At 43.0% G+C, this 27,464-nt stretch overlaps 1 protein-coding gene across 2 annotated transcripts; it reads left to right on the forward strand.

The window, feature by feature from the left end:
• LOC102915543 (prostatic spermine-binding protein) lies at positions 1-26,544 on the forward strand. Of its 2 annotated transcripts, none has more exons than XM_076577979.1 (4): positions 1-338; positions 21,204-21,299; positions 21,409-21,517; positions 25,895-26,544. In XM_076577979.1, the coding sequence occupies exons 2-4, from the start codon at positions 21,245-21,247 to the stop codon at positions 26,388-26,390; spliced, it is 660 nt and encodes a 219-aa protein (XP_076434094.1). In that variant the 5' UTR covers positions 1-338; positions 21,204-21,244; the 3' UTR covers positions 26,391-26,544. The 2 variants fall into 2 exon arrangements, with proteins under 2 accessions (XP_076434094.1, XP_042139348.2); XM_042283414.2 differs by lacking the exon at positions 1-338 and adding an exon at positions 20,416-20,837.
• Positions 26,545-27,464: the final 920 nt, after the last annotated feature.

Here is a 27,464-nt window from a genome sequence, read left to right on the forward strand (position 1 = left end):
AGGTACATTGAGATAGAAAAGAAACTGCCTGCTCCTTGATGCAAGGCAGGATAGATAGTGGCTGAATGCCTGTGCTGTGCATTGTTCTACCTCTGTCCTTCAAGACTGTGTATAAGCTGGCTGTGAAATAAACTCAGGGCTGTCCGGCATTGACTGGCAGACCTCTCGACTCTTCTGTCCTCTTCATTGTCTCTTCAATCCACACCCCTCTACCCAGCTACCCAGCTGACTGTCTGCAGGCCTGACAAGTGGCGCCCAGTGTGTGTGGGGGTACGGAGGAGTCCGTGATGGACACTACGGAAGGAAAAGGAGTGCACTTGAAAAAAGTGGAAGCTGTGGTGAGTTAACTCAAGAGTAAAAGTAATAAGTGTAAATAAAAAAGCAGAGGTGAGCAGTAAAAAAAAAAAAATCGTGAACAAGTGTAAAAATAAGTATGGGCCAAGGAAATAGAAAACAGCTGTTTGTACATTTACTTAAAAATATCTTAAAGGCTAGAGGTACTAAAGTAGAACATAAGCAGTTGTGTAAATTTTTAGAATTTGTAGAAGGAATTGGAGTTAAGATACAGCAGTATTATGATAAGCATTGCCCAGAAAAACTTACAACAGATATTTTCAGTCTCTGGACACTCATTCAGGACAACTTAGACCTTCGTCTTGAAAGGCATAAAGTGTTTCCTGAATGAAGTAAAACTGAAACTAAACATTCTGCTCTGTCAGAGAGACAGCTTTAAGCAAGTGCTTTTATAAAGTTATTTGATGATAATGAACAGTTAGATTTTGACAAGGCAGAATTAGAGGAAGAGGCTGCTAAGTATTATAATGAAGATTCTCTCACACCTCAAGATTCTTCCCCACCTCCATTCTTGGCTATGACTGGTTCATCTGGAGAGAATAAGTGGGTCGTGACCTTAAACCTTGCAAGAGAAGTCATCTGTTAGACGGACCTCATTAACAGCGAGTGAGGCCATTGTCCCAGTGCTGATGTACTGGTACTTACGTCTATGCCAGTGTTATTCATTTCTGTCTACTAATCTCCCTGGTTTTCCTGGAAGAGAAGGAGAGAGAGGCATAGCAAGGGCCTCCCTCCATCTTGCTATGAGGACTGCAGCATGAGTGGAGCTGGTCTTGGCCAGCAGAAGTCTGCAGCCAGCCAGCAGCTCTCAGAGGGTGAGGGTACACATTCTCGAAGCAGAAAGGCAGAGACAGAAGCTGCAGGCAAAGTAGCAGGGAGTTTACTCCTACAATTGGCAAGCTGAACAGACGTCGAAAAGAGAATCTGATGTTAATTGTTAATCACTATAGTCAGAAAAGTTAACAAATTTTTTTTTTCAGGAACACTGGCAGCCAAGGACACACTCTGTACCTCCTTTCCTTTCTAAGCCAAGTTCTTTACTGTGATAACCTCAAGGTCTCTTCTGCTGGCCAGCAACTTCTAACTTTAACCCTTCTCTGTCCTGATACTGCTTGAGAAAAAATGTTGAATTACCAGCCTGCATACTCTGATGTTTTGGAAAAAAATTATGCTTTTGCCTCCACAGGAAAAGAAAAAATACATGGATTCTGGTCATTTGAGTTTAGTGGGTTACAAATACTTGTCATCATTTAAGAGAATTGATTACAAATTATTATTGATTAAGATAAGAAAAACTGTTGCTAATCTGAAATGTTTCACATTGATACAGGTTTTTAATATATTAATGCAAAATAAGTTTTCTGTTATGATATATGTATATATCTATTTGTCTCTATTCTTGTTTGAAATGTTATACCTATGCAATGTTTTAAACTGCTGGAAAGAAACCACAAGAAAAAGAATTTTGGTGGAAATTTGCATGTTGTCTGAAAAGCAAGAGAAGGTGAAAGATTGGAATAATAATAGGAAAGGGAAAAAAGGAATTTGTCTATGTCAGGATGAACCAGAAGAGCAAAGATAGGTAAGGGCCTGACCTCAAGGTAAGTGGTAAATTGTAGAAGGTCAGAGGGGATGTGAACTATGCTGAATGTGAAGGAAAACTGTAAGATATATTTGGAATTTAACCATATTATATTAATTTTGGTTTTCTTCGTTTTAAAAATAGCTGATGATTCTTCATTGAAAAAATGTTTATGTTAAAAATGGAAATATATACATGTGTATGTATGTGGACATGCATGTGATTTATGGGTATGAATGAAAGTTGGATCAACTCTGTGTATGTGTGCATGTAACTATCGTTTAATTTTAAACAGCAACTACATGGTCTTCCTCCATCTTGGCTGGTGACCTCATCATGAAGTGGGCAGCCACATGGCTGGCAACAATCTTTAAATACAGTCAAGAATCTGTTCATTGTATCTCCTTTTAGATTAAGGAGGCAACAATCCTCAAATATTTTGGATTGGGATAGATTTCTATATGATATTTTATATCATAAATATAAGGTTTTAAAAGATAGGATTAAAAACAATGTTTGATAACATATTAAAGAATGCACCTTGCTCTGACAGGTGAACTTTGCAATTTAAGAGTCTCCCAAGCTGGGCAGTGGTGGCGCATACCTTTAATCCCAGCACTCGGGAGGCAGAGCCAGGCAGATCTCTGTGAGTTCGAGGCCAGCCTGGGCTACCAAGTGAGTTCCAGGAAAGGCACAAAGCTACACAGAGAAACCCTGTCTCGAAAAACAAACAAACAAACAAAAAAAGAGTCTCCCAGACGATAATGGTCTTAAAGACATGAAGTGATCATGGGAAACAGCCGAGGGTTGTGAATCTTAACAGTTTTGCCACATGATGGACATGAGAAGCAGGAGCCACTGGAAAATGGAATAGGCTTGATTCTAGAAGGTATTTTGGAAAGGAACCAAATGTAATAATGTTCCATTTACTAAACAACAAACTGATTGACTATTTCAAAATAATGATTCTTGGGCAATTCCTTTTGCTCAGTTTTTGCATAATCAAATTGATAATCATTATCCTGCTGATCAATTATTACAGTTTACTCAGATGCATTCTTTTACTCTTCCTTAAGTATTAGTACATACTCCAGTGAAAGATGCTGCTTTGGTTTACTGATGGTTCTTCTATTGGGAAAGCAGCTTATTAATGGTGATTAATGGTGAAGGATGTGTAGTTCAAACCACTCCTGATTCAGCTCAAGTTGTTGAGTTGAGCTGCTGGTTTTTCAAGTTCTTCAAAAAGATAATTTATTTAATTATATACAGGTAGTTAATATATTTATAAAGCTCTTCAAGTTATAGAAACTTTCTTATATTAAAACTATTAATGAGCAATTAAGAATGTTATTTCAACAAATTCAGGATACCATTCATTTAAAAAAATTGTCATATTTTATGGGACATATTAGAGCACATTCAAATTTTCCTGGTTCATTGGCTGAAGGTAATGCTTTAGCTGATAAATTTATTCAGTTGATCACTTTATCTGAAGTTGAGCTTGCTCAGTGATCACATGGCTTGCATCATCAGAATAGTATAAGCTTAAGAAAACAATTTGGTTTAACAAGAAAAACTGCTTGCCAAATAGTTAAGAAATGTGCTACATGTCCTCAATATTTAATTGTACCTCATTTTGGAGTAAATCCTTGCTGCAGGCCATAGGAATATATCATAAGAACTCAGCTGGTTATGGCAAAGTCACTACCTGGAGGGATCAGGGAATTCCTCCAGAGGAAGCCAAATTCCAAGGAGTTTTTGGTGTTACTTGGCTTGTTATGTATCAGCTGTATTCTCTTATGAATATCATGTGTGCCTTCATAGTTTTCCTGATTGACTTTTCCCTGAGAAGGGCTAAAAGTGTGGACTGATCACTCTCTGGACATACACATTCCAGGTATTTGGAGAACAGCCGTAGGAAAGGCTTTCTCTGGAATCAGATATCTCCATTAGCTACTTTCAAGGACTAACAGTGATAACAGCTCACATGCAAGTCTCCTGATTTAATTCCACAAAGAGACACCACCTAGGTCAGGTGGACTTTAAATAATAGCTTTACACAGCTTAGCTTGGATCCTCCTTTCTTATACAACCTTACTAATAGACCCCTAACTTCTTTCCTAACCACTTCTAGGAATGTAGACTGGACACATAGATCCACTTTGTGATATGCTAACCAGTCATTAGCACTCAGTTGACCTTCTCTTTTATCACTCCCATTTTGGATTGTAAAAGAAAGCCTGATGGTCTCTGCCTGAGGAAAAATTCTTGCCTGCCTTTATGACCCTGTAGAATTCAAGCCTGGTGACCTTGCTCGACCAGGGGCTTGATATAACTGGATTCCGAGGAGACTTAGGTAGAACATGGAGAACTGAGGACAGAGAAGAGAAAAGAGAATGGAAGATCTAGATGGGTAAGAACTTGAGAGGAACAAACTGAGATGGGGAAGAACTAGATTAAAGGGCTAGAAGAGAGTACTAGAGGAACGAGATGGAAGATGAGGAAGAGCCAGATGGGGAAGGACAAGATGAGGAAGAACAAGATGAGAGAGAAGGAGATGGGAGAGGAGCTGATAGGGGAAAGAACTAGATGGATGAGAACCTAGAAGGGACAGAACTAGATGAAGGAATTAAGATAGAACCTGGAGGGGACAACAGATAAATGTAAAGAGAAATTGGGCAAGAAAGGAGCTAAAAATGAGAGCAGAGTATAAGCTTGTAGAGAGAAAACTGACAGAGTAATAAATGTATCGACTAAGGAATTTTGTGTACATAGATTCATTTCTTTTCATCAAAGATTAATTATCAGCTGGTTGTAGATTCTTCCCGGACACTGGGAGGGGACTATTGAGACCCCCATAGTCCCCGATAAATCCTCGAGGTCTTCTTCCTAATTATTTAATGCAAATGGGTGTCACTCATATTTAAAAATATTTGAAATATGTGCATGTGACAATTGATACTTATTCAGGATTTTTAATGGCTACTGCTTAAACTGGTGAGGCTACTAAGTATGTAATTGCTCATTGCCTAAAATGCTTCTCCTATATGGGGATACCAAAAGTTATTAAAACTGATAATAGATATGGATATATTAATAAGCTTTTTTTTTATCAATTTTGCTTTCAATGGCAAATTGAATATAAAACAGGCATTCCTTATAATCCTCAAGGACAAGGTATTGTTCAGAGAGCTCACAGCAGCCTCAAAATACAATCTTCAAAAATTAGAGAAGGGGGAGTTATACCCCCAGTCACCACATAATGCTTTAAATCATGCCTTACTTGTTTAAAATTTTTAAATGTGGATGCTGCTGGAAAATCTGCAGCTGATTGATTTTGACATGAAGGCACCACCACAGAATTTGCTCAAGTTAAACGGAAAGATCCTTGTACTGGTTTATGGAAGGACCCCGACCCTGTTTAATATGGGGAGGAGGGCATGTTTATGTTTTCTCACAGGATGAAAATGAAACTCATTGGTTGCCTGAAAGATTGGTGTGGTGTATGGAGGAGAGAGATGCTGATCCTGATGTTGCTGGTGACCATCCAGAGATTTCAGAGTGAAACCTATTGGGCCTATGTTCCTGATCCACCAATTTTACATCCTGCAACTTGGGAGGGAAAAGAAATTGTGGTTGCAGTTAATGACACCAGGCTTTTAGATCAACCTGCCACCCAAGAGTTCCAGATTGCTTACAATTTTCTTATTTTGGATATTGGTAAAGGGATTCCTGTATGTTTTGCAAAAAAATTTACTTTGGAGGGATCTCTTGAATTGCTTCCTCAAGGTAATTGGATAAGTAATATTTCAGCCCCTCAATAATTTCCTCCATGCATAAAAGAATTGCAAGAGTCTAACAGAACTTTGTTATGGAGATGATGTACTGACATTATTCCTTTAAAGTATAACATCACATGGACACAGCAGTATATTCTTGATTGGTCTGGAAATCAGAAAGATTATAGTGACTCTTATCCTGTGTCTACCACAGAATCTTGGGACCAAGGAATGTCAGCTGGAATTTGGTATTCCAATACTGAATCTCCACAAACTTATGTTTGGAAACTTGCTGCTGCCATGGGAACAGTTGCAGGACATTCCAGTTGTTTGAAACCTGTTTGTCCTTTGAAAGGAACTGTTTTAGCTTGTGTTAAAATGCTCTGTGTTCTTTTAGTTCATAAAGCAAATATTTCTATGAATGGTTCTGTGTTTAAAATATCATGTCTTAAATGCATTTTGACCAATTGTATTTCCAAAATGGATAATCACATTCATATAATAGTGTTAAAACAACCTTCTTTTGTTATATTGCCAGAATATATGAATGATCCATGGTTTGATGATAAAGGGCTACAAGTAATTGAAGAAATTAAGAAAGCTTTAAGCAGGCAGAAATGTGTTGCTGGATTAGTTATAGCAGGAATTGCAGCTCTTGTTACTATGCTTGCTACTACTATGGTGGCTTCAGTGGCTTTGTCTCATTTCATTCAGACAGCAGGGTTTGTTAATTAATTGTTTATGAATGTCTCTATGACATTAGAAATTCAAGAAGATATTGATGTAAAATTGGAACATAAATTGAATGCTTGTTCATGTGATATGGTACAATTTTTGGGAGATGAACTCCAAAGTCTGAAAGCTAGAGTGCATTTGAAATGTCATGCTAATTATGAATGGATTTGTGTTACATCTTCTACGTATAATGAAAGTGCTATTGGATGGGAAAGAGTTAAGGTACATCTTAAAGGAATTTGGCATGATTCTAATGAATCCTTAGATTTGGCTAAATTACATCAAGAGATATTAGAAATGAAAAAGGCTAAAGTGGATTTTGATGCAGCTAAAACAGTAGAAGATATTTTAGAACAATTTAAAGGGCCTATCCCATCATGGTCATCATTTACTTCACTCTTAAGTAGTGTTGTAGCTATTGGAGCATATGTCTTAGTAGGCATAATCTGTTTGCCTATGATTCTCAAGCTGACTTTGAACTCATTATGGAGATTGGGCTCGGAACTCCACAGAGTAAAACTACACACATTCCTCTGACTTAACACCAGAGGCTGGTAGCCAAAGATGGGTAAGTTTTCTTTGCCTCCTTTCAACCTAAGACAGGATGTGAATGATAGAATTTATGTTCCCATGACGGGTAAGATTGGAGTGTGATAAGGAAATACCTAAGACAGGCACAGCCATCTGAGAGACTCAGTGGAGTCTTAAAATAAATAAAACAGGAGGAATTGTGGGAGCCCACAACTGACTCAGTTTCCCAGTTTGAATCTGAAGTCTATTCTGAGTCAATAGAGTTCAAGCTTGTTTGCTCCAAGGCTGTGAGAAAGTCCTGATTAGCTCACAAGAAGGAACACACTAGCTAGCTAGACACAAGCTGCTGATGCCAGCCAGAGGTATATTGAGATAGAAAAGAAACTGCCTTCTCCTTGATGCTAGGCAGGACAGATAGTTGCTGAATGCCTGTGCTGTGCATTGTTCTACCTCTGTCCTTCAAGACTGTATACAAGCTGGCTGTGAAATAAACTCGGGGCTGTCTGGCATTGACCAGCAGACCTCTCCACCCTTTTCTGTCTTCTTCATTGTCTCTTCAATCCGCATACCTCTACCCAGCTACCCAGCTGACTGTTGGCAGGTCTGACAAGCTTGCTTAAAGTTTCGGAGGTTTAGTTCATTATTGTCATGGTGGGGAGCATGGTGGCACATAAGCAGATACGGTGCTGGAGAAGTAGCTGAGAGTTCTACATCTGGATCCACAGGCAGCAGGAAGAGAGAGGTCCTGGGCCTGGGTTGGGCTTTTGAACCATCAAAGCCCACCCTCAATAACACACTTCCTCCAACAAGGCTATACCTCCTAATCCTTCTCAAGTATTGCTGCTCCCTGATGACTAGGCATTTAAATATATGAGCCTATGGGGGCCATTCTTATTCAAACTGCTACAGTATTGTAGCATGCAGGATCCAGGACTGGGTAGGACTGCTGATGCATTTTCGTTCCCCAAAGCCCACATAGTACCTTCCAGAAATATGAAAGCTAGCCAGCAGACGGTTTCCTGATTAGTTTGTAGTTGTAGCAAATAGCTTTTGACACCTGAGAGTAAAAGATGACTCTACACCTGGATGGACATATGAATAGCACCATCTGTCTGGCACCACTCTAGACTTACAAATGACTTATTCAGGGAAGTAGAAAAAATGCCATCATATATATTTGTTGAGGTAAATTGAGACTGTAGAAGCACATTGGTATGTGTCTTAGTTTGTTTCTATTGCTGTGGTGAAAGACCACGACCAAAATACAAGTTGGGGAGGAAAGGGTTTATTAGGCTCACACTTCAGCATTGCCATTCATCACTGAGGAAGTCAGGACAGGAACTCAAACAGAGTAGGATCCCAGAGGCAGGAGCTGATGCCTGGGCCATGGAAGGGAGCTCCTTACTGGCTTGCTTCTCCTGGTTTGCTCAGTCTGCTTTCTTATAGAATCCAGGACCAGCAGCCCAGGGATGGCTCCACCCACCAAGGGCTGGGCCCTCCCCCAATGATCACTAAATGAGAAAATGCCTTACAGCTGGATCTCATGGAGGCATTTCCTTCCTCAGCTGAGGCTCCTTCCTCTCTGGTGATTGTAGCTTGTGTCAAGTTGACACACAAAACCAGCAAGTACAGTATATTAAAATTATATTGGAAAAATCAGGCCCAAGAATTTCTGAGACACACCAGACCAAGGAAATGGTACAATACTTTCACCTAAAGAGATAGACATCTACCAAATAACTGCTGCCAATGAAACCACTGTACCCTGTGAATTTTTGGTTATTCTGTGGTGGTATTGTGTTCCCCAAAATATTGTTCACTCTAATAAATTTATCTGGGGTCAGAGAACAGAACAGCCACTAGACAGACATAGAGGCCAGAAAATAGTGGCACTTACACCTTTAATCCTAGCCTTCTGGATGTATGGATCTCTGTGAGTTCAAAGCCAGACTGGAAACAGCCAGGCATGGTGACTCACGCCTTTAATCCCAGGAAGTGATGGCAGGAAGCAAAAAGGTATATAAGGCATGAGGACCAGGAACTAGAGCTGGTTAAGCTTTTAGGCTTTTGAGCAGCAGTTCAGCTGAGATTCATTCTGGATGAGGACTCAGAGGCTTCCAGTCTGAGGAAACAGGATCAGCTGAGGAACTGGCAAGGTGAGGTGGCTGTGGCTTGTTCTGCTTCTCTGATCTTCCACCATTCACCCCAATACCTGGCTCCAGGTTTGTTCTTATTAATAAAACTTTTAAGGTCCCTACTACATCTGGCACCCAACATTCATGGTATGAATTCATGAAAAAGCTGCTTGCCTGTGGCCTTGCGGGGCCCAGGTCAGATCTGAGCTACCCTCAGCTGGTTGTGGTGGAGCACACTGGTTGGATTTACTGAAGGAGGCAGAGGCAGGAGGATCCCGAGTTTGAGGCTGGCCTAGGAGGCTTGCTAAGGAGAAGCTTCAGCCAAGCCACAAACGGTGGTGGTGGGACCATGGAGGCAGCAGATGCTGCTCTGAGTTGCTAGCTTCTCATCCTGTTGGTGACTGTGGTGATGCTGCTACCTGGGATGAAGGGTTTACTACTGCTTGTTCAGAGAAGAATTGCTGGGACCATCGTGTTACAAGAAAGCATTGGCAAAGGCCAGTTTGGAAAAGTTTGGCAAGACAAATGGTGGGGAGAAATTGCTGTGAAGATTTTCTCTTCTAGGGAAGAATGTTTGTGGTTCTGAGAAACAGACATTTATCAGACTGTGATTGCTCCAAACTACAGAGGAGGAAAAAAAAGTCTGCAGGGAACCATGACCATGCCTAACAGCAACTTTGAAATCTTCAAAAAGATGACAGGAGCCCACAATGATGATTTCACATGGACTATGATAAAGTTCTTAAGCTGATTAGTAACACCAAAAGATTGACTTTGGACTACAAACTACTCAGGACAGTTTTGAGATGGCTAGCTGAGATGATCCAGCCTGACAGACTACTTGAATAAGGACTTGAGACAAGCCCTGCACTTTCTCATTATGCAGCAACTGGACAAATGATATAGGACTTGACAATTAACCCAAAAATTTTCTTTTCAGAATTCCCTAAAGATGCCTTCATCTCCAGAAAGCAGGAAGCAATTTTAAGAAAACGACACCCACTTTTCCAAGATGTGGGATGGGAGGTTTTTGGTTGTTTAATGAGTTATGGATATAATCATTGTTGATGATCAGGAAAAAAGCTGAACAAGATTAGATTCAGAGTTTTTGTTCGAGAAAGAAAAAGTAAAAGAGAATATAGATATGAGGTAGATCATGGAATCTACTCTGAGAAAAAAGATAAAGAAATAATAGGATAAATGGGTAGATCATTGAATCTACTCTAAAAAGAAAAAGGGGAAGATATAAAAATGACAAAAGGTAGATTATTGAATCTATTATGAAAAGAAAAAGGAGAGAATATGGATATGATAAGATAAAAAGATCAATTATTGAATCTACATTTAAAAAGGTACTACTTGTTTTAAATAGGATAAGTAATGAAAATTTTTTGTCTGAGTTTATCAAATGTTACTGGACTGGACATTGTTAATATATATAATGGAGTTTTTCGTCTGAGTCTGTCAAATGTTAATGGACTAGACATCGTTAATGTAATTATTAGCTGTATATATTGTATATACTTATTGGATACAGTTTTTCTTGTAGTAGTTACAAGCTTTTTTAAATTTTAGGCATAAAAAGGGGAATAAATTCTGACACTGTGGAAAGACATAAACATATTTATGCTTATGACCTAGAATATTTATGACGTCAGTGACCTCAATTCTATCTTCAGAGTAAGAGTTTCAGGTTTAAGAAGAGAAGAACTAGGGAGCTGGAGAGATGGGTCAGTGGTTACAAGTGCTGGCTGTACAGCCGTGAGGATGTGAGTTCAGATCCCAGCACCCACATAACACACTGGGCATGGTCTCAATGTGTCTGTAACCCTAGTATTGTGGGAGGCAGACACAGGAGGATCACTGGGGCTTGGTGGCTGCCAACTTAGATGGAAAAACTGGAGCTCCAGGTGGAGGGGAGTAACATAGGAGGGTACCTGAGGCCTTTGTCTGGCCTCTGTGGGCACACACACACACACACACACACACACACACACACACACACACACGGACCTCATACACAAACACTGTACACACACACACACCACACACATACATACAGACCTCATACACAAGCACTGTACACACACACACACACACACACACACACACACACACCACACATACATACAGACCTCATACACAAACACTATACACACACATACACAGACCACATACACGAACACCGTACACACACACACACACACACACACACACACACACACACACACAAACACATGAATTGAGGCAAAGGGTAAGAGGCATGAATAATTAAGCAGTCCTGGTCTAGGTGTGGTCTTGCCTGTCATTAACTCATCTGTATGCTGCAAGGTTCTGGGAAAAGTTATTTTTGCTTGAAAGAACAAACCAGTTCTCAGGAGAAACTATGCAGCAGGGTGCAACATCATTGCATGGATCATTGCCCTCCTCCGGGGAGCAGTCTGTCCTGTGAAGTTTTGGTCTTCCTGGAATCCAAGGTGATTACACATTTAGGACAATGACTAGAGAACTTGAGGCGCTTTGCCAGGAATGGGACACTGTAAAAGTTGAGAGGAGGCCCACTCACTCTTGTGCCTGTATCCTTGGAGGAAGCTACCTACCACTGGCTTCTAGACAGAGATCCACTGAGTGGTCCATGTGCCAATGTGCAGAAGCAAGCAGGTGGCTAGAAGCAAGGGTGACAGACATAAAACAAAAGCAGAGATGCTAGACTTTCATCTTGCTTTTAGTTATTTTGTGCACAGAAATGAGGATGCTTCTTAGTAAAGCAACTTGGAAGTGCCTCTTAAAACAGGACAAGTGTACAGACATCTGGCTACCATAGCTGTTGGATGCAATACCACACCATATCGCCCAGAGCCACCCTGGCTACTATACCCAACCTCCACCCCAGCACAAGAGAGCCTTCCTTGGTCTACCACATTAATCCTGGGGGCTTGCAGACCTTATAGGCAGCACTTTCTATTCTCACTCCTTTAAGCATACCATCCAGGAGGAAATACAGAGAAAGAGGAGACATAGGAGGCCATGTTTGTGCATAGTCAGCATCAGGCTGGAAAAATTCTGGAGTTTTCTTGGATGAGTCAGGCTTTTCCTGTAATCTCTGGTGGCAGAGGAAGGAGGTGAATGAAGATTGCTGGAGGGCAGAGTTTAGTGTTTTGGCGTTGGCTGGGGAAATAGTGATGAACCCAAGAAACTCACATGAAAGAGACCCACAAGCCAAGGCAGTGGAGGCACACTCCTTTAATAACAGCACTGGGGAGGCAGAGGCCAGTCTGGTCTACAGAGTGAGTTCCAGAACAGCCAGGGCTATACTACACAGTGAACCTGTCTGGAACCAGAGAGAGAGAGAGAGAGAGAGAGAGAGAGAGAGAGAGAGAGAGAGAGAGAGAGAGAGAGAGAGAGACACACAGGCACACATAGATGTACAGAGATATAACTGGGATTACACTCTGGACCCCTTTCTTGGTTCTTGTGATCTTCTTCAAAAAAATTCAGACGAGACACACAGAACACATTGGAGAAGACAGCTAGAGTTTATTAGAGTAAAGAGGAGGACTGAGAGTGGACAATGGCCAAAGGGATTGTTGTCCTGGTCAGGCTCCATACTATTTCTAAAATCTCTACAACAAGCAGCCTTTTCTGAGGGGCTTATTCCTGTGTAGATGGTTGGCAGGCCTGTATGCTGTGGTTGCATTAGGAGGGTGATGGTGTATCTTTGTTCTTTATAAGAATGTACAGTAATTGGGTATGGTTACCTGAAGCCTAGTCTAGATAATTAAATAGTTATGACCCTCTGAGAAATTCAGGATGTCTAATCTCCTCCCAGGACCAGAGATAGGACTTGTGTGATGAGGGTCCTGTAATTGCAGCTTTATAAACTGTTGTTTTTACAAGCTGTTGACTATGAGAGAAGAGGTCAGCCCAAATGTCCTCCAATTCTGCTAACATCCCACTATCTCACTAACAATCTCCCCCTCAAGAAGTGAGACCATAAAGTCATGCAGGAGGTGGGTGTTGAGTCAATCTGGTTACCTCTGGCTGAAATGGGGTGTGTCGTCTTCACTGTTGCCGACTGTCCAGCCTCAGCGTACCATCTAGCTATCTAGATGTACAGTGCTAGGATGCCATAGAACCATCTGAGGTGGATCAACTGAAAGCAGGAGCAGACAAAATTGAGACAGCAATAAAGCACACAAAGTCCAAAGACTAATAGGATTATTGTTAAGATTATAGCAAGTCTAAGCTATTCCACTATGAAATCTGTAGAGCTAATTCTAAGGCTGCTTACCAAAACAGATGGTGGGTTGGTCTGAATTTAGTTTTGTAGATCACGCAAAGTAGATACGAGTAGAACTTTCAGGACTATAGACACAGCATTCAATCTCGATAATAGTACGAGTGTCCCTACTGTGGCTCCAAGAGGATATAGAGTGTGCAATTTTGTATAACTGCTTTTCTCATCCATTGGACTTCAGGATCAAGATGAGAGGCTGCATTGTGTTGTAGCTGACAAGCAGGTGAGGAAATGTTCTAAAGAGACGGGCTATGCCCTTCCCTTCAGCTGTCGGACTATTGCAACAATTAAATTCCAAAGTCAGCCAACTGGGCCCTGCTATGATGGAAACAGCAAAACCATTCTCATTCAGTGTATTCCAGAGATGTTTGGTATCTAGAATGGATCTTTTATGACTTACATCAAACATTGTACATCAGAATGGTTTACTACCAAGTGGACCATGAAGAGGAAACGGTATTGGGTAGCTTCTAATGATACCCCAGGAATCCCAGGCTGGGAGAATGGACAGGCTGAAACTCTGACGCTGGCCAGAATTAGAACTTACCTACCAGAAAATAATTTCACATCATTTTGATAACTCATTAGATAGCCTTGCAAGACAGACCAGAACTGAGACACACATGGTCATTGGTAGGACTAACTTTGACCAAGACTTTAATTATGCACACAACTTGTCCTCTATGTAGACTTAAAACTCAAGTCAGGATCCTGAAGATGGACTTGGGGGTTGGGGTGCCACTGGAGCCCTTCATTTTTTCCTCATCCCAGTGTGACCACACTGACTACATCTCTCCTCTCTGGTTTTCAATAGTGCTTCTCTCTTTAATTGACATACTGAGAATGGATGGCCTAGTCTGTTGGGACAGAGAGAGTCAAAGTCTTTGTCTTAAAAACTCTGGTAAAAGTGACACTTCAAGCTTTCTGAGTATATTCAGAGAGAGTCTCAGCATGCCAAATGACATCCTCCAGCCCTGTAGGTATAATAAAAATGTAAGCTAAATGATTGTATACATGGAAAAGTCAACATGGAAGGAAGTGGGATGGTAACTTGGAACAGCAGCCGACCTTCTACCTGTTGCCCCTTGCAGTCAAGGCAATTCTAGATTACATCCATCAGTCCACTCTGGAGGTAACCAAGGCCAAGGGTTAGTACCACAGAGACATTGGCTCCCATCAGGAGCTGTCCGAAGTATTCTCAGCCTGTGGATGAGCAGCAAACCATTATGAGGGATGGTACTATTTGATGTAATTCAGGAGAGATCCAGGTTAGGTACTGAACACGTCTGGGAGGCACAGGATGAGTGTGGTTTATTGCTCTTAGTGTAAGGAGGTTGACTGACTCAAACGGGCTTCTGTTGGTATCGTCAATCCATATTCATTCGGGCTTTGAAGTATTTATACAGATCACTAGAACTGTTTCTCTAATAGCTGGGAGAGTACTATTGAAAAGGGAGGGCTTAGCATACCGGAAGGGCTGTATCTCTTGACCAATGAAAAGCTCTTTCCACACCGAAGTACAGAAAGGGGGTCATCGGGAGAGGAGCTGCCCCTGAGAGCACTCTCTATAAGCATTAGTGTGCATTTGTTCTTCTGGTGAAAAATAAACTTTATCTTGTTTTTCTGTAGGAAAGTTTCTGTAACCCATGTTCCCTGAAGCTTGTCAGAATCCAGAGTCTAGAGGCAACTTGGTTTGAAGAATGGCGGCGGCGGCGGGTGTCTTTAGGAACTGCTGTGGATATAGGAAAGGGAATCCATGGGCCAGTAAGATGGCTCAGTGGGTCAAAGTGCTTGCCACAAAAGGCTGGCAGCCTGAGTTCAATCTCCCAAACCACGCAAAGGAGGAAGGGGAGAGCCGGCTCCACAGAGTTGTCCTCTGACCTCCATATGCACAATATGGCATGCATCCTTCACACGCATATCATGTAGACACACAGTAGTAATCTAGTTATCTTTTTTACGTTTCTTATGTGTATGGTGTTCATGTATGTGAGTGCATTATTTATTTATTGCTATTTTGTTTTGTTTTTTATTTTTTCGAGACATGGTTTCTATGTAGCTTTGGAGCCTATCCTGGAACTTGTTCTGTAGACCAGGTTGGCCTCCAAGTCACAGAGATCCGCCTGCCTCTGCCTTCTGAGTACTGGGATTAAAGGTGTGTGCCACCACCGCCCAGCTGCTGTTTTATTTTTTGAGACAGGGTCTCACTGTGTAGCTCTGGTTGGCCTGGAGCAAGGCTCTTAAACACTGAATCTTCTCTCCAGCCCAATATGCATGCTTTTTGCATGTGTTGGGGGTTACATATGTATGTTTGGATGTGCATGCGTGTGCATGTGGGGGCCTATGATGGATGTTGGGAATCACCTTGATTGTTCTTCTACCTCCTCCATTGAGGCAGGTCTTTCAGTCAAACCCAGAGGTCAATGATATGTCTGGGTCCTTCTGGGGATCCTGTCTGCCTGATGGAGCTGAAATTCCAGACAGACCCCTCAGAGCCACCTGGCATATATGTGGGCTGCTGGGGATCTGAACTCTGGCCCTCATGCTTGTCAGCAAGCCCTTGAACTGCTAAGTCAGCCCCTAAATCCTATATACATTGTTTTTAATTTTAAGAGAAGAAAAGGGAATTCACAAAGCACTTCAGAAGGGCTCTATCTGAAAGAAGAACCAGGTCCAGTTTGGCCTGTAAGGGGGATGGTGATGATATTTCTCCAGGCAAGATATCCTTGGCAACGCCTTTTAATAGATAATTTTAGGTGGTAATCAGCGTGTTTCTTCTATCTGGAGGACTGGGTTTCCAAGATGAATGATGATAATATCTATTTCCCAAAGACTTCAGTAGAGGCTGAGTGATCTAGGGAACAAAGGAATGAGTCTCATTTGAAGAGATCTCGGGGCCTTTAATGGAGGAATAGTCTCCTCAAGATCAAACTCTCATTTCCAAATTGTTGACAAAGTATATCAAATTTCGTTACCAGTAACACAGACTACAGCTTGAACTCCTAAGTAGCCCTGTAAAGCTAACCAACTGCCTAAAAGGACATTGACATATGGTTCAAGGGAGGTGGTTAAGACTTGTCTGACTTTAGTAGCAGAGCAAGCCTGAGTGGCTGTGTTTTTAGTGAGCTAGTGTGTGTTCATGTGTTTGTGTATTTGTGCCTGTGAGTGTGCAGAAAACATCAGGCATCTTTCCCAGTCACTCTCCACTTTTTTGTTTTTGTCTGTTTGTTCAGTTTTGTGTGTATGTGCAGAATATGCATGTGTGTATGTATGGGGTGTGCATGTGTATATGTGTGTAAATACATTTCCCTTTATTGATTTGTTTCCTAAACTTTTTTTTATGGTGCAGCAGGTTTGTGAATCTAACTGCTTGCTCCCTCTAATAACTGATCAAATCAGCTTCCGATTTGGATAAAATCATCCCAGAGGAAAACATGTGGCTCCCTGACTCCTGCAGATGGGATGCAGGGAGCCTTCCCAGGGTCTGTGCCGTGAGTTTTGGTTGGCTGTACATGCATATTGGTGAATTTATGAAGGAGAAGGGCTTTTGGTTTTGACCTGATCTTCTCTGTGTATAATAGTCTAATTGTTCACTTCATCGTCTGCAGAGATCCTGGTAAACTTGGCTTCTTTTGCACTCTTGGAACCAATTTTTAAAGAAGGTACCTTTGAGGTGCTCATCATTTTGAGTGATGGCTGAGCCACTGGAGGGATGGTTGTTTGCCATGTGACAAGGGAAGTTCAGCTTTTGCTCGGCAGAGCACGCGCTCCGTTTGCTTTTCTGTGCACCTGCTTGGGCATTTTTGCTTAGCTGTTCTAGTCATTATCTCTATTTGGTGTGTGAAGCTCATTTGGAGTCACCCTGAGTCACCTTGGAACATAAATTTATAAGAGATGAATTCTCACTGCTATTTGAGGCTTAGGCAGCCATTGGGGTGTCACTTGTGTTGTTAGATAGATCAAGGTCTGCAGAAAACTTTCCTCTTGGGGAGACGGCTCACTTGAGAAAGTGTCTGCTGTGCAAGCCTGAGGACCAATTATGGATCCCCGAGTAAAAGCTGGGCAGGGCAGCCTGCTGCTATAACCCCCAAACCAGGGGGTGAGGACACACAGCTGGATCCATGGAGCTTTTTGAAGGGATCAGTATTGGCTCAGGATCCCCAAGACAGACAGACAGACAGACAGACACACACACACGCACACGCACACATATTCACACACATCTCATATCTATACATAATTAAAAATAAAATAAATTTAGAAAATGATAGTTACTTATGTTTTCTGATGTTTTGGTAAGGCTTTTGGGTACTTAGGAAAGGTTCATTTAAGTATCTGTTTATATTGAAGTCTTTTAAATGACCATTTTATAAACAATTATCATTCAAAGTGATTCAAGTACATTTAGTGCCCAATGTAGCTATGGTTAAAAATGTATGCATACATAAAATAACAAATAATAATAAATGAAAAATAGCTTTAAAATGTGTGTAGGGCCATCAGGATGGCTCAGCAAGTTAAGGTGCTTGCTGCTAAGCCTGATGCCCTGAGTTCAATCCCTGGGACTGACATGGTAGAAGGAGATGCAGGAGAACTGACTCCTGTCAGTTGTCCTCTGACCTGCATGCATGTACAATGGCACATGTGCACCCTCACGGGCTGAAGAGATAAATTGAAATGTACATAGCTATATGTCTAAAATTTCTATAAATGCCATATAACAGGTTTAATTCAAAGGCATAGAAGTATAATACAATAAAAGCACATGAGAATGTATATATGAATGTACACACACACACACACACACACACACACACACACACACACACACTTTTTTTTTCTGAGATAAGGTTTCTCTGTGTAGCCCTGGTTGTCCCAGAATTCACTCTGTAGACCAGGCTGGCCTTGAACTCAGAGATCCGCCTGCCTCTGCCTCCCCAAATGCTGAGATTAAAGGCTTGCACCACCACTGCCCGACCACACATGTTTCTTATTCCACGATAAGACAGAAAAAGAGAGCTAATGCCTTGTTAATGAGTTTGAAGAACAGGATGTTTAGAAATTAGAGGATGGATTTATAAGAAACATGGAATATTATTAGTCTTTTATATCATACACTATAGAACTTTTATTTTCTATAATTTCATATCATTCAGTCTCCTCCACACTGTAAAAAGTTTATGTAAATCTTGTAATGATCCCTACCTTATAAGATATTTACCCAAATTTTTAAATCTCCACCATTTGGTATGATGCATGGAAAACTGAAAAAATATTTTGAGCTTTATTTTATTTTATATGTATGAGTGTTTTCTTTGAAAGTATGCGTGTGTGTCACATGTGTGACTAGTTCTCACAGAGAACAGAAGAGGGCATTGGATATCAGGGAACTGGAGTTACAGATGGTTGTGAGCCATCATGTAGGTCCTGGGAACTGAACCTTGGTCCTCTTTGAGAGTAACATGTGCTATTAACCTCCATGAATCTCTCTAGCCCTTATGCAGAACCTAGTACAACTCTTGTTTATTTGAAGGTTGCTACAGTCCCAGAACTTGAGCAGCCCACCCCTTCCTGCTTTCCTTCATTTCTTTTGCACCAATTTTTTTTCAAACTAACCCATCAACCAAACAAACAACCAACAACTGTGAGGCCTTTTGCCCCAGCTAATGGGTAAAAGTCACAGTTCCCTTGCACTTGTATAAAAACCTATTGAATTTCCTGCCTGAGGGTGCTTGCTCTCCTACCTTTGACAGCAACACATGCTTCTGGTCAGAAGGGACTTTGTACCATGTTGGGGAGCTTTTTGAAACCCTGGACCTATTTCTAGCACAGTCATTTAAAGAAGAGCAAACCAGACCTCATCTGTCCGTTCAGCTGAGCGGAAGGCCAGCCTTGTTTTGTCAGCATATTGAAACAAGGGAGGGAAAGGCACGTGAGACTTTTGTCCTAAGAATCCTTTACCATGTCAGGCGGTGGTAGCACAATCCTTTGATCCCAGCACTTGGAAGGCAGAGGCAGGCAGATCTCTGTGACTTGGAGGCCAGCCTGGTCTACAGAGCTACTTCTAGGACAGCTAGGGCCGTTGCACAGAGAAACATTGTCTGGAAAAACAAAATAAAACAAAACAGAATACTTTACCATGTCAGGCAGTGGAGGCTCACACCTTTAATCCCAGCACTTGGGAGGCAGAGACAAGCAAATCTCTTGAGTTTGAGACCAGCCTGGTCTATAGAGTGAGTTGCAGGACAGGTAGGGAGGGGCTACACAGAGAAACCCTGCCTCAAGAAACAAACAAACAAACAAACAAACAACAGAATATTTTACCAGACTTTGATTTTTACAAGGGAAGGAATTTCTTTACTGGCCACTACTAACCAAGTATAGCATAAAAAACCAAAACAAAACAATAAACAGATATTAGCAACCTGGATCCCTATGATGCTTCCAACGTTTATGGTGGGTGTTTGTTATCTTCTAGGTTGCCTTCAATCTGCCACTCACAGCAAATGAAGTAATCACCACAGGCAAATACACATAGATCATTCTGGGTCAGGAGATGAAAGGGTGTAATGGGAAATTTAGTATAGTCATTGTATCTGGTGTGAACATCAAACGGCGTAGTTGTGTTTTGGAAGTACTTAGACCTTGAAAAGATCATTGTAGAAAACCGTGATTGTTTTCTGTGCTAGAGTTGTTTTCCTGAAGGAGCTTTACAGCCTTTGCATGACTTCAGTCACAAGATGTTCCTGTCAAACCAGGAAGTCTTGCATTATTGAGTACCGCAAACAGTGCACACTAAGGGCTGAGATTGCTAAGGTGATGTGTTTGTTCCTTCAGGAAACACAGCGATTAGATCAGTGGCTCTTGTGTGAGGAACTTGGCTTGCTCCCAGAACAGCTTTTGTGTAACAGTCAGTTCTGCAACTTCCCTTTTGTCTAAGTCTGTCTCTTCTGGAGCAGGAGGAGGAAGGGGAGGAGGAGGAGGACGGGGAGGAGGAGAAAGGGGAAGGAAGAAACTCTTCTCCATCATTCCTGGCCCTCCTTTCTTTATCTTCTTCTGAAACACCTCTCTCCTTGATAATTCCTAACCTGATGTCCCCTTCTGAGTCCCCTAGCTGTATCTGATCTAGCCCCTTTGAACAGTTTGTTCAGTGTAGCTAGTAAAATGTGATTACATGGGAGTCCCAGGCACAGTAAGGTTGGTTACATTGTTTTCTTAAAGTCAAGATAAATTTAAACAAGTTGAGTACACAGGAAGAAAGCATACTGGGTACATAGTTTTAAATGGTTGAGAAGTTGGACAAAAGTTCAGTTTCTGAAGGCCAGCTGACAAGGCATTTCCAGAAATCATTCCCACAGTGACTATAGCTGAGTGGTGTCAGGGTATAAAGGAACCACCCAAGGGGCTCAGACCGCACAGCACAGGTAAGGAAGGAGCAGCAGTCCAGCCTGGTGCAGCAGGGGAGGCCAGAGGGAAAATGGAGGATGGGTTGAGCAAGCTAGAGACTGAACCATGAGGGACAGATGGAGGGGTGTGCAATATGGGGTTTCTCCAGGAGTAGCTTTAGACTTTGGGGAGCCCAGTGTGATATGACATCATGGGATCTCTTGCTAAGAGCTGAGTTGGAATGGAAGCACTGTGACATTGGGGGGTTGCAGTGTGGGCATGTGAGTGAAACCGTCCCAGGGCCCTTCTGAAGCCTTCAGAGACTGTGGAAAAAGAGGGTTCCCAAATGTTCCCTTGTCTCAGTCTGTGGTGTTGTAATCCCAAATCTGGTGTCTTTTCCTCAGAGCCTTTTTGAAGTCACTTGTGCCCCAAACCCTCAGGAGCCATGCTGCTGTTGCTGACCTTGGCTCTCCTTGCTGGTGCCACCTGCAGAGCCCAGAGTGAGTACCTGAGCCTCCTTTGTGGCCTTCACCTCCTGTGTCCTGTCCTAGGCATAAGGGGCTCGAGTGTGAGAGTGGCCCTGAGTGTTTTCTGCCTCACTTTCCCCAGATGTACTGGGCAATAATAGAGGCGGCAGATATTTCTACGTTCATGGTGAAGAGAAGGGGGAAATCAAGACCATCCGGATCTTCTATTCACTAACAAGACTCCTCAAGGGGTGAGTAGGGTTCTGCCTCCTTGGCTTCCTGTAGTACTCCCCTCTGTGCCTGCTCCTGTGGCTTGTCTAGAACCATCACCTGAGCTAGCCCACTCAGAGCTGGAATGCCCAGGCTCGGGTAGGACTAGACAATCCTCAGGGAGGCAGGTGGAGAGGTACCTCCGACTTTGTGATTCAGAAAGGATCATAGAGGCTGAAGGGTCCCTCCTCCACATAGTTCTGGTGGTCCTAGTGCTCCTTGGCAGTCACAGGAACTGCTTACATGGTCTGAGAAATGTCCCTGCCTTCACTGGACATGAAATGATGGGCAGTTCACTCTCTTAATATTGGACCTTTGCTCTGCTATAAAAAGGCCAGCCATTCCCTAGGGACAGGCCAGAGCTTGACTGTCCTCATCAGCTTCTTCCTCATGAGGTCTGCTGTGCTCCTAGAGTGCCTCAAATGCCTTGTGCTACTGTTGCAAAGCTTGTTAAATGCAAGCACAGTGCCCAAGGTTAATAGAGTTTCAGATATATAGATGGAAGTTTCTCAGTCCTCCTACAGGAGCTGTTTTTATAATAATTATTCATAGGCTCAACATTAATTACAAACTGTTTGGTCTATGGCTAAGGTTTATTGCTAGATAGCTATTAAATCTTAAATCAATCTATTTCTATTCATCTATGTATAGCCTTGAGTCTCATGTCTTTACTTATGTTCTGGTACTTCTTGCTCCCTTGGCGGCCTGGAGCATCTCCCCTCACTTTCTTCTCCCTGTATCTCAGCTTGGATTTCCTGCCTGGCTATAACCTGTCTTACCACAGGCCAAAGCAGTCTCTTTATTAACCAATGGTAACAACACATATTCACAGCATACGGAAAGACATCCCACAGCACAGATGATCAATGGATGTTCTTTTTCTGTGTCTCCTGTGTAATATTGAGGACATCTAAATCCTTTAACATTCAAAGTTGGGAGACAGGGAGAAGGCTGAGCTGAAAAAATGTTTGCTGTTCAAGTACGAGGCCTGAAGTTTGGGTCCCCAGGACCTGTGTGAAAGCTGAGAACTGCAGCACAAGTCTGTAAACCTCAAGCTGTGGGAGCAGAGACAGGGAGATCCTGCTGACTTGGCTGGCCAGAGTCTTACCCAAAATGCAATTCCAGGGTCACTTGGAGACTCTGCCTAGGAAAAATAAGGTGGCATACCTGGGAAAATGGCAGAGAAAGTAAGAAAGAACATTTGCTCTGCAAACATGAAGACCTGAGTTGGATCCCCAGAACCCATGTAAAAGGAAGGAGTAGCCTGGCAAGATGGAGGGGACTGTGAGTTAAGCACTGGGGCAGCAACAGGAACATCTCAGGAGCTCTTGGGCAGCCAGTCTAGCTGCAACACTGAACTTGGGTTCAGTGAGAGAGTTAGTCTCCAAGCAATAAGGCAGATAGCCAGAGAGAAAGATAGTCAGTGTCCTGCTCTAGCATCTGCATGCTCAAAACATGCATCACAGATGGACAGACAGACACACACCACCACCACTACAACAACAAACACATCATCACACCACACACATCACACACCACACACATCAAATACCACATCACAGGCAAACACACACACACACCATCACAACACCACACACACAAACACACCACACACACACACACACAGGGACAGTGATCAGGAAAGACACTCAACACCTAACTATGGCCTCCACAACACAGGCAAAAAGACATGTATACACTGCCTACACACACACAACTCAGAACTGACAAAATGGTTATACTTCCCCTACCCCTTTTGTGGTATTGGAGGTTGAAATCAAGACATACTACCGTGTTTTGTCTATACCATCAATCTCATGACACAGGGTCCCCCTATGGATCCGAGGCTGGCATTAAGCCCAGAGTCCTTGCTCCTCATCCTCACAACTGCTGGAGAGTCTATGGCCACGCTTTTAAAATGCGATGATGGTTCAAACTTGTGCCGTTTGATTTTTTTCACATGAATTCTTTTTTTTTTCACTGTACAAAGTAGGAGTTTTATTAGGACATTTTCCACACAAGTATACCATGTGCTTTTTCAGTATTTTCCTCATTTCCCTCTTCTGCACCCTCTCCTACTTTTGCTGAATCTCTTCTTCTTCTTTTTTCCTTTTATTTTATTTTACAATACCATTCAGTTCTACATATCAGCCATGGATTCTCTTGTTCTCCCCCCTCCTGCCCCCCTCCCCTTACCCCCAATCCAACCCCCATTCCCACCTCCTCCAGGGCAAAGCCTCCCCCGAGGACTGAGATCAACCTGGTAGACTCAGTCCAGGCAGGTCCAGTCCCCTCTTCCCAGACTGAGCCAAAAATCCCTGCATAAGCCCCAGGTTTCAAACAACCAACTCATGCAATGAGCACAGGACCTGGTCCCACTGCCTGGATGTCTCCCAAACAGATCAAGCCAATCAACTGTCTCACCTATTCAGAGGGCCTGATCCAGTTGGGGGCCCCTCAGCCTTTAGTTCATAGTTCATGTGTTTTCATTCGTTTGGCTATTTGTCCCTGTGCTTTATCCAACCTTGGTTTCAACAATTCTCGCTCATATAAACCCTCCTCTTTCTCACTAATTAGACTCCCGGAGCTCCACCCGGGGCCTAGCCGAGGATCTCTGCATCCAGATCCCTCAGTCATTGGATGGGGTTTCTGGCATGACTATTAGGGTGTTTGGCCATCCCATCACCAGAGTAGGTCAGTTCCAGCTGTCTCTTGACCATCGCCAGCAGTCTAAGTTGGTATTTTGTTTTGTGGAGGGCGAGGCAGTGTTCCACTGTGGACTCAGACTCATTCCTCTAGGCTAAGCTTTGTGATTATTGGGATTCCGGACTTATATGAGCAAACCTGGCTCTAACATTGACGTTAAAACTGTTCAGTCATGGACTTTCTGATAAAAGCTACTAAATGTAATAAATAATAAATCTTACATTTCAACTTGGAAAAGAAATGCAGTATTGGAGCCTGGCCTGGGGATGCAGTCCTGTAATCTCAGCTACCCAGGATGCTGATGCTAGAGAACATCAAATGTGAGGCCAAATTGTGCTAGAGAGACCCCTCAGGTTAACCTGGACAACTTAGTCAACACTGTCTCATAATAGAAAGCAGACAGAGGGTTGGAGCCCAGCATGGTGGATCATGTCAATAAGGTCATAACTCAGAATGCTGAGGCAGGAGGATTTCCACCATGAAGAAGTTCAAGGAAATCCTGGCCACAGAGTGAGATCCTGTTTCAAATAAAGTAAAAAAGAAAGAAAGAATGGGTGGGGAAATGGTACTATAGCTTAGTGGCTTGCCTAGTACATGTGTGACCCTAGGTTCAGTCTCCAGGACCACTAAAGAAGTAAAGGCTGGCTGGACGGTGGTGACATGTGCCTTTAATCACAGCACTCGGGAGGAAGAGACAGGTGGATCTCTGTGAGTTCGAGTCCAGCCAGGTCCACAGATGGAGATCCAGGACAGGCAACAAAACTACACGAAGAAACCCTATCTCAGAAAAAAAAAAGTAGAAGAAGTAAAGGCTGGCAAGATGGCTCTTGCTGGCAAACTGACCAGAGTTGACCCTTGCAACCCACACAGTGGAAGGAGAAAACAACATCCCAATGGTTGTCTTCTCACTTCCACTAAGGCCTTGGCACATGTGAGCCTGCATGGATAGACATATACAAATACACACACACACACACACACACACACACACACACACACACAAATAAATAATAAATCAATGTAAAAAATAAGCAAATAAACCATGCAACACAAAAGGGTCTTACACTGGAAATTACTCATGATTATCTGAAATTCTAGTTGAAGTTGATATCCTTCCAGCATTTTACCTGTGGTATGATTTGGTATGCATCTTATTCTACAAGAGAAGGAAGTTGGCATTAGCAATAGTGTAGAAGACTTCTTTTCTTGGTAGAACATCTCCCAGGGCTCTCCTGTACCCTCCTGACAACACTAGGAGAGATGACCCTGTCTCCCTGGTCTCTGCCTGTAAGGTCTGCTGACCTGAGCAGAGGGGTCTCATTGTGGGTGCTGCCTCATTTGAGTCAGACAGAGGAGGAGGCTCCAGATGGGAAATGTGAGTTGGGCAGACACTGCAAAAGATTCAGGCTCAGAATTGGCTGCAGTGGTAGATCTAGCCACCCAGGCACGGATGCATGACCTGAGCCAGATCCTATGAGGACCAGTGAGAAGAGATGTGTGTGGAAGAGGCAGAAGGAGGAAGGACTCCAGGTTGCCATATCAGAGCTGGGCACTTGCGGAGACTGAACTGTGTGAACTAGGAACCAGGAGGGGGAACAGTTTTGAGAGAGAACCAGCATTCCTGAGGTTGAACACATATGATTTGTCTTCAGCATCCAGCTGCAGTTTCACAATCACTGGAGTGATGTTTATGGAGGCCATTCAGCAAGTTATGAAGAGTTTCATCTGAAGGATGGAGAGCATGTAATAAAGGTACAAGGCAGCGTGGGAATCTGCCTGAACTCTCTGACCTTCATTACCAACAAGGGGACTGAGTTTACCTTTGGAAAAAAACGTGGCCATCAAATTGAGGCGAATGGAGGTCCAGACAAGCATCTACAGACTGTCAATGGCATGTATTCAATGCTCTGCCTCCGTGGGATAGGCTTCAAATGGACTCATGGACCAGAGAAGCCTCAAAGAGAACCAACGATCATCCCTGGCCCTGACAAAGAGAAGGAAGATAGCAAAGATAAAGACAAAGACAAAGATAAAGACAAAGATGAAGACGACAACGATGATGATGATGATGATGATAATGATGAGGACGATGATGACAACGATGATGATGATGAAGATGACAAGAAGGAAGATGAAAAAGAGTCCTAGTGAACTCAGATCTCAGTCCTGCATCCCCATATTGTATGACCTCTCAGTCAAGCTCACCCACCAGGAGGGACCAGGGTCCAAGGTGACCCTGGGCTGGAGGAGGCAAAGCCCAAAAGACCCTGTATCTCTGTGTCCAATAAACTTTGTGCATCCATATGAGCCTAAGTGGTCCTTGTCACCAGATAGGATGGTTTGAGGTCCCCCAGAGCCTCCTGTACCTCCCCACTTTTTGGACCTGCACCCTTGCACTGAGTCAGGGTTCACACAGAAAGACCCTAGGTCAACTCAGCAGGCCTGAGGGCCCCAGAATGAGGCCAGCATCCAGCCACTGCCTGTCTCAAAGCAACTTGGGGTCTGCAGGAAGAGCTCAATGTGTGTTGACCAAGCTGGTGGGGCCTGGCTTTGCAGTGGTCCCCTGTAACTGTATTTGAGCAGGTGCCATTGTCTCCTGTTCCTCTCCAGACCTCCCGATCTCCAACCACCTCTTCCCTTCCCTTGTCCTGTCCTGGGCACTATCCTCCCTCACAAAGCTAGGCTGCCTGTGTAAGTAGTAAGTTGTTACCACTCATTTTCATATGTGGTACTCTTGGAGTTCATCAGTTTCAGACCAGCAGGAGGTACTGAGCCCCTCTCTCCCTAGCCCGGAGCAGGAGAGTTCCAGGCTGTCTGCTATGTGACTGTACCCAGGGCCATTTAAGGGTCCATCTGAAGCCCCAAATATTCATCAGATAAGGCTCTGTGTCCTAAACCAGTAGGACAGGAAATTGGGGATGGGCCAAGTCCTAGCCTATGGGAGAAGAGGACAAGAATTTCCCAAGATTGGAGGACTTTAAGAACAGGCAGGACAAAGGCCTTGTGGCTGGGTTGGTGTCCCAGTCTCCCCACTGAAAGACTTGCCTGACTACAGAAGATGACCTGTTCAGGTTCATATCCCCCATTATTAGGAGTCTTTGTTAGGGTCACCCTCATAGACTCCAGGGAGTTTCCACTGCACTAGGTTTTCATATTCCATATTCCATAGACTCCCCCTCCCAATTCCAGTCGTCTCTCTGTGTACTCTCTCCCTCCACCCCA

This window comes from Peromyscus maniculatus, chromosome 8 (genome assembly GCF_049852395.1).
Source record: "Peromyscus maniculatus bairdii isolate BWxNUB_F1_BW_parent chromosome 8, HU_Pman_BW_mat_3.1, whole genome shotgun sequence".
NCBI lineage: Eukaryota > Metazoa > Chordata > Mammalia > Rodentia > Cricetidae > Peromyscus > Peromyscus maniculatus.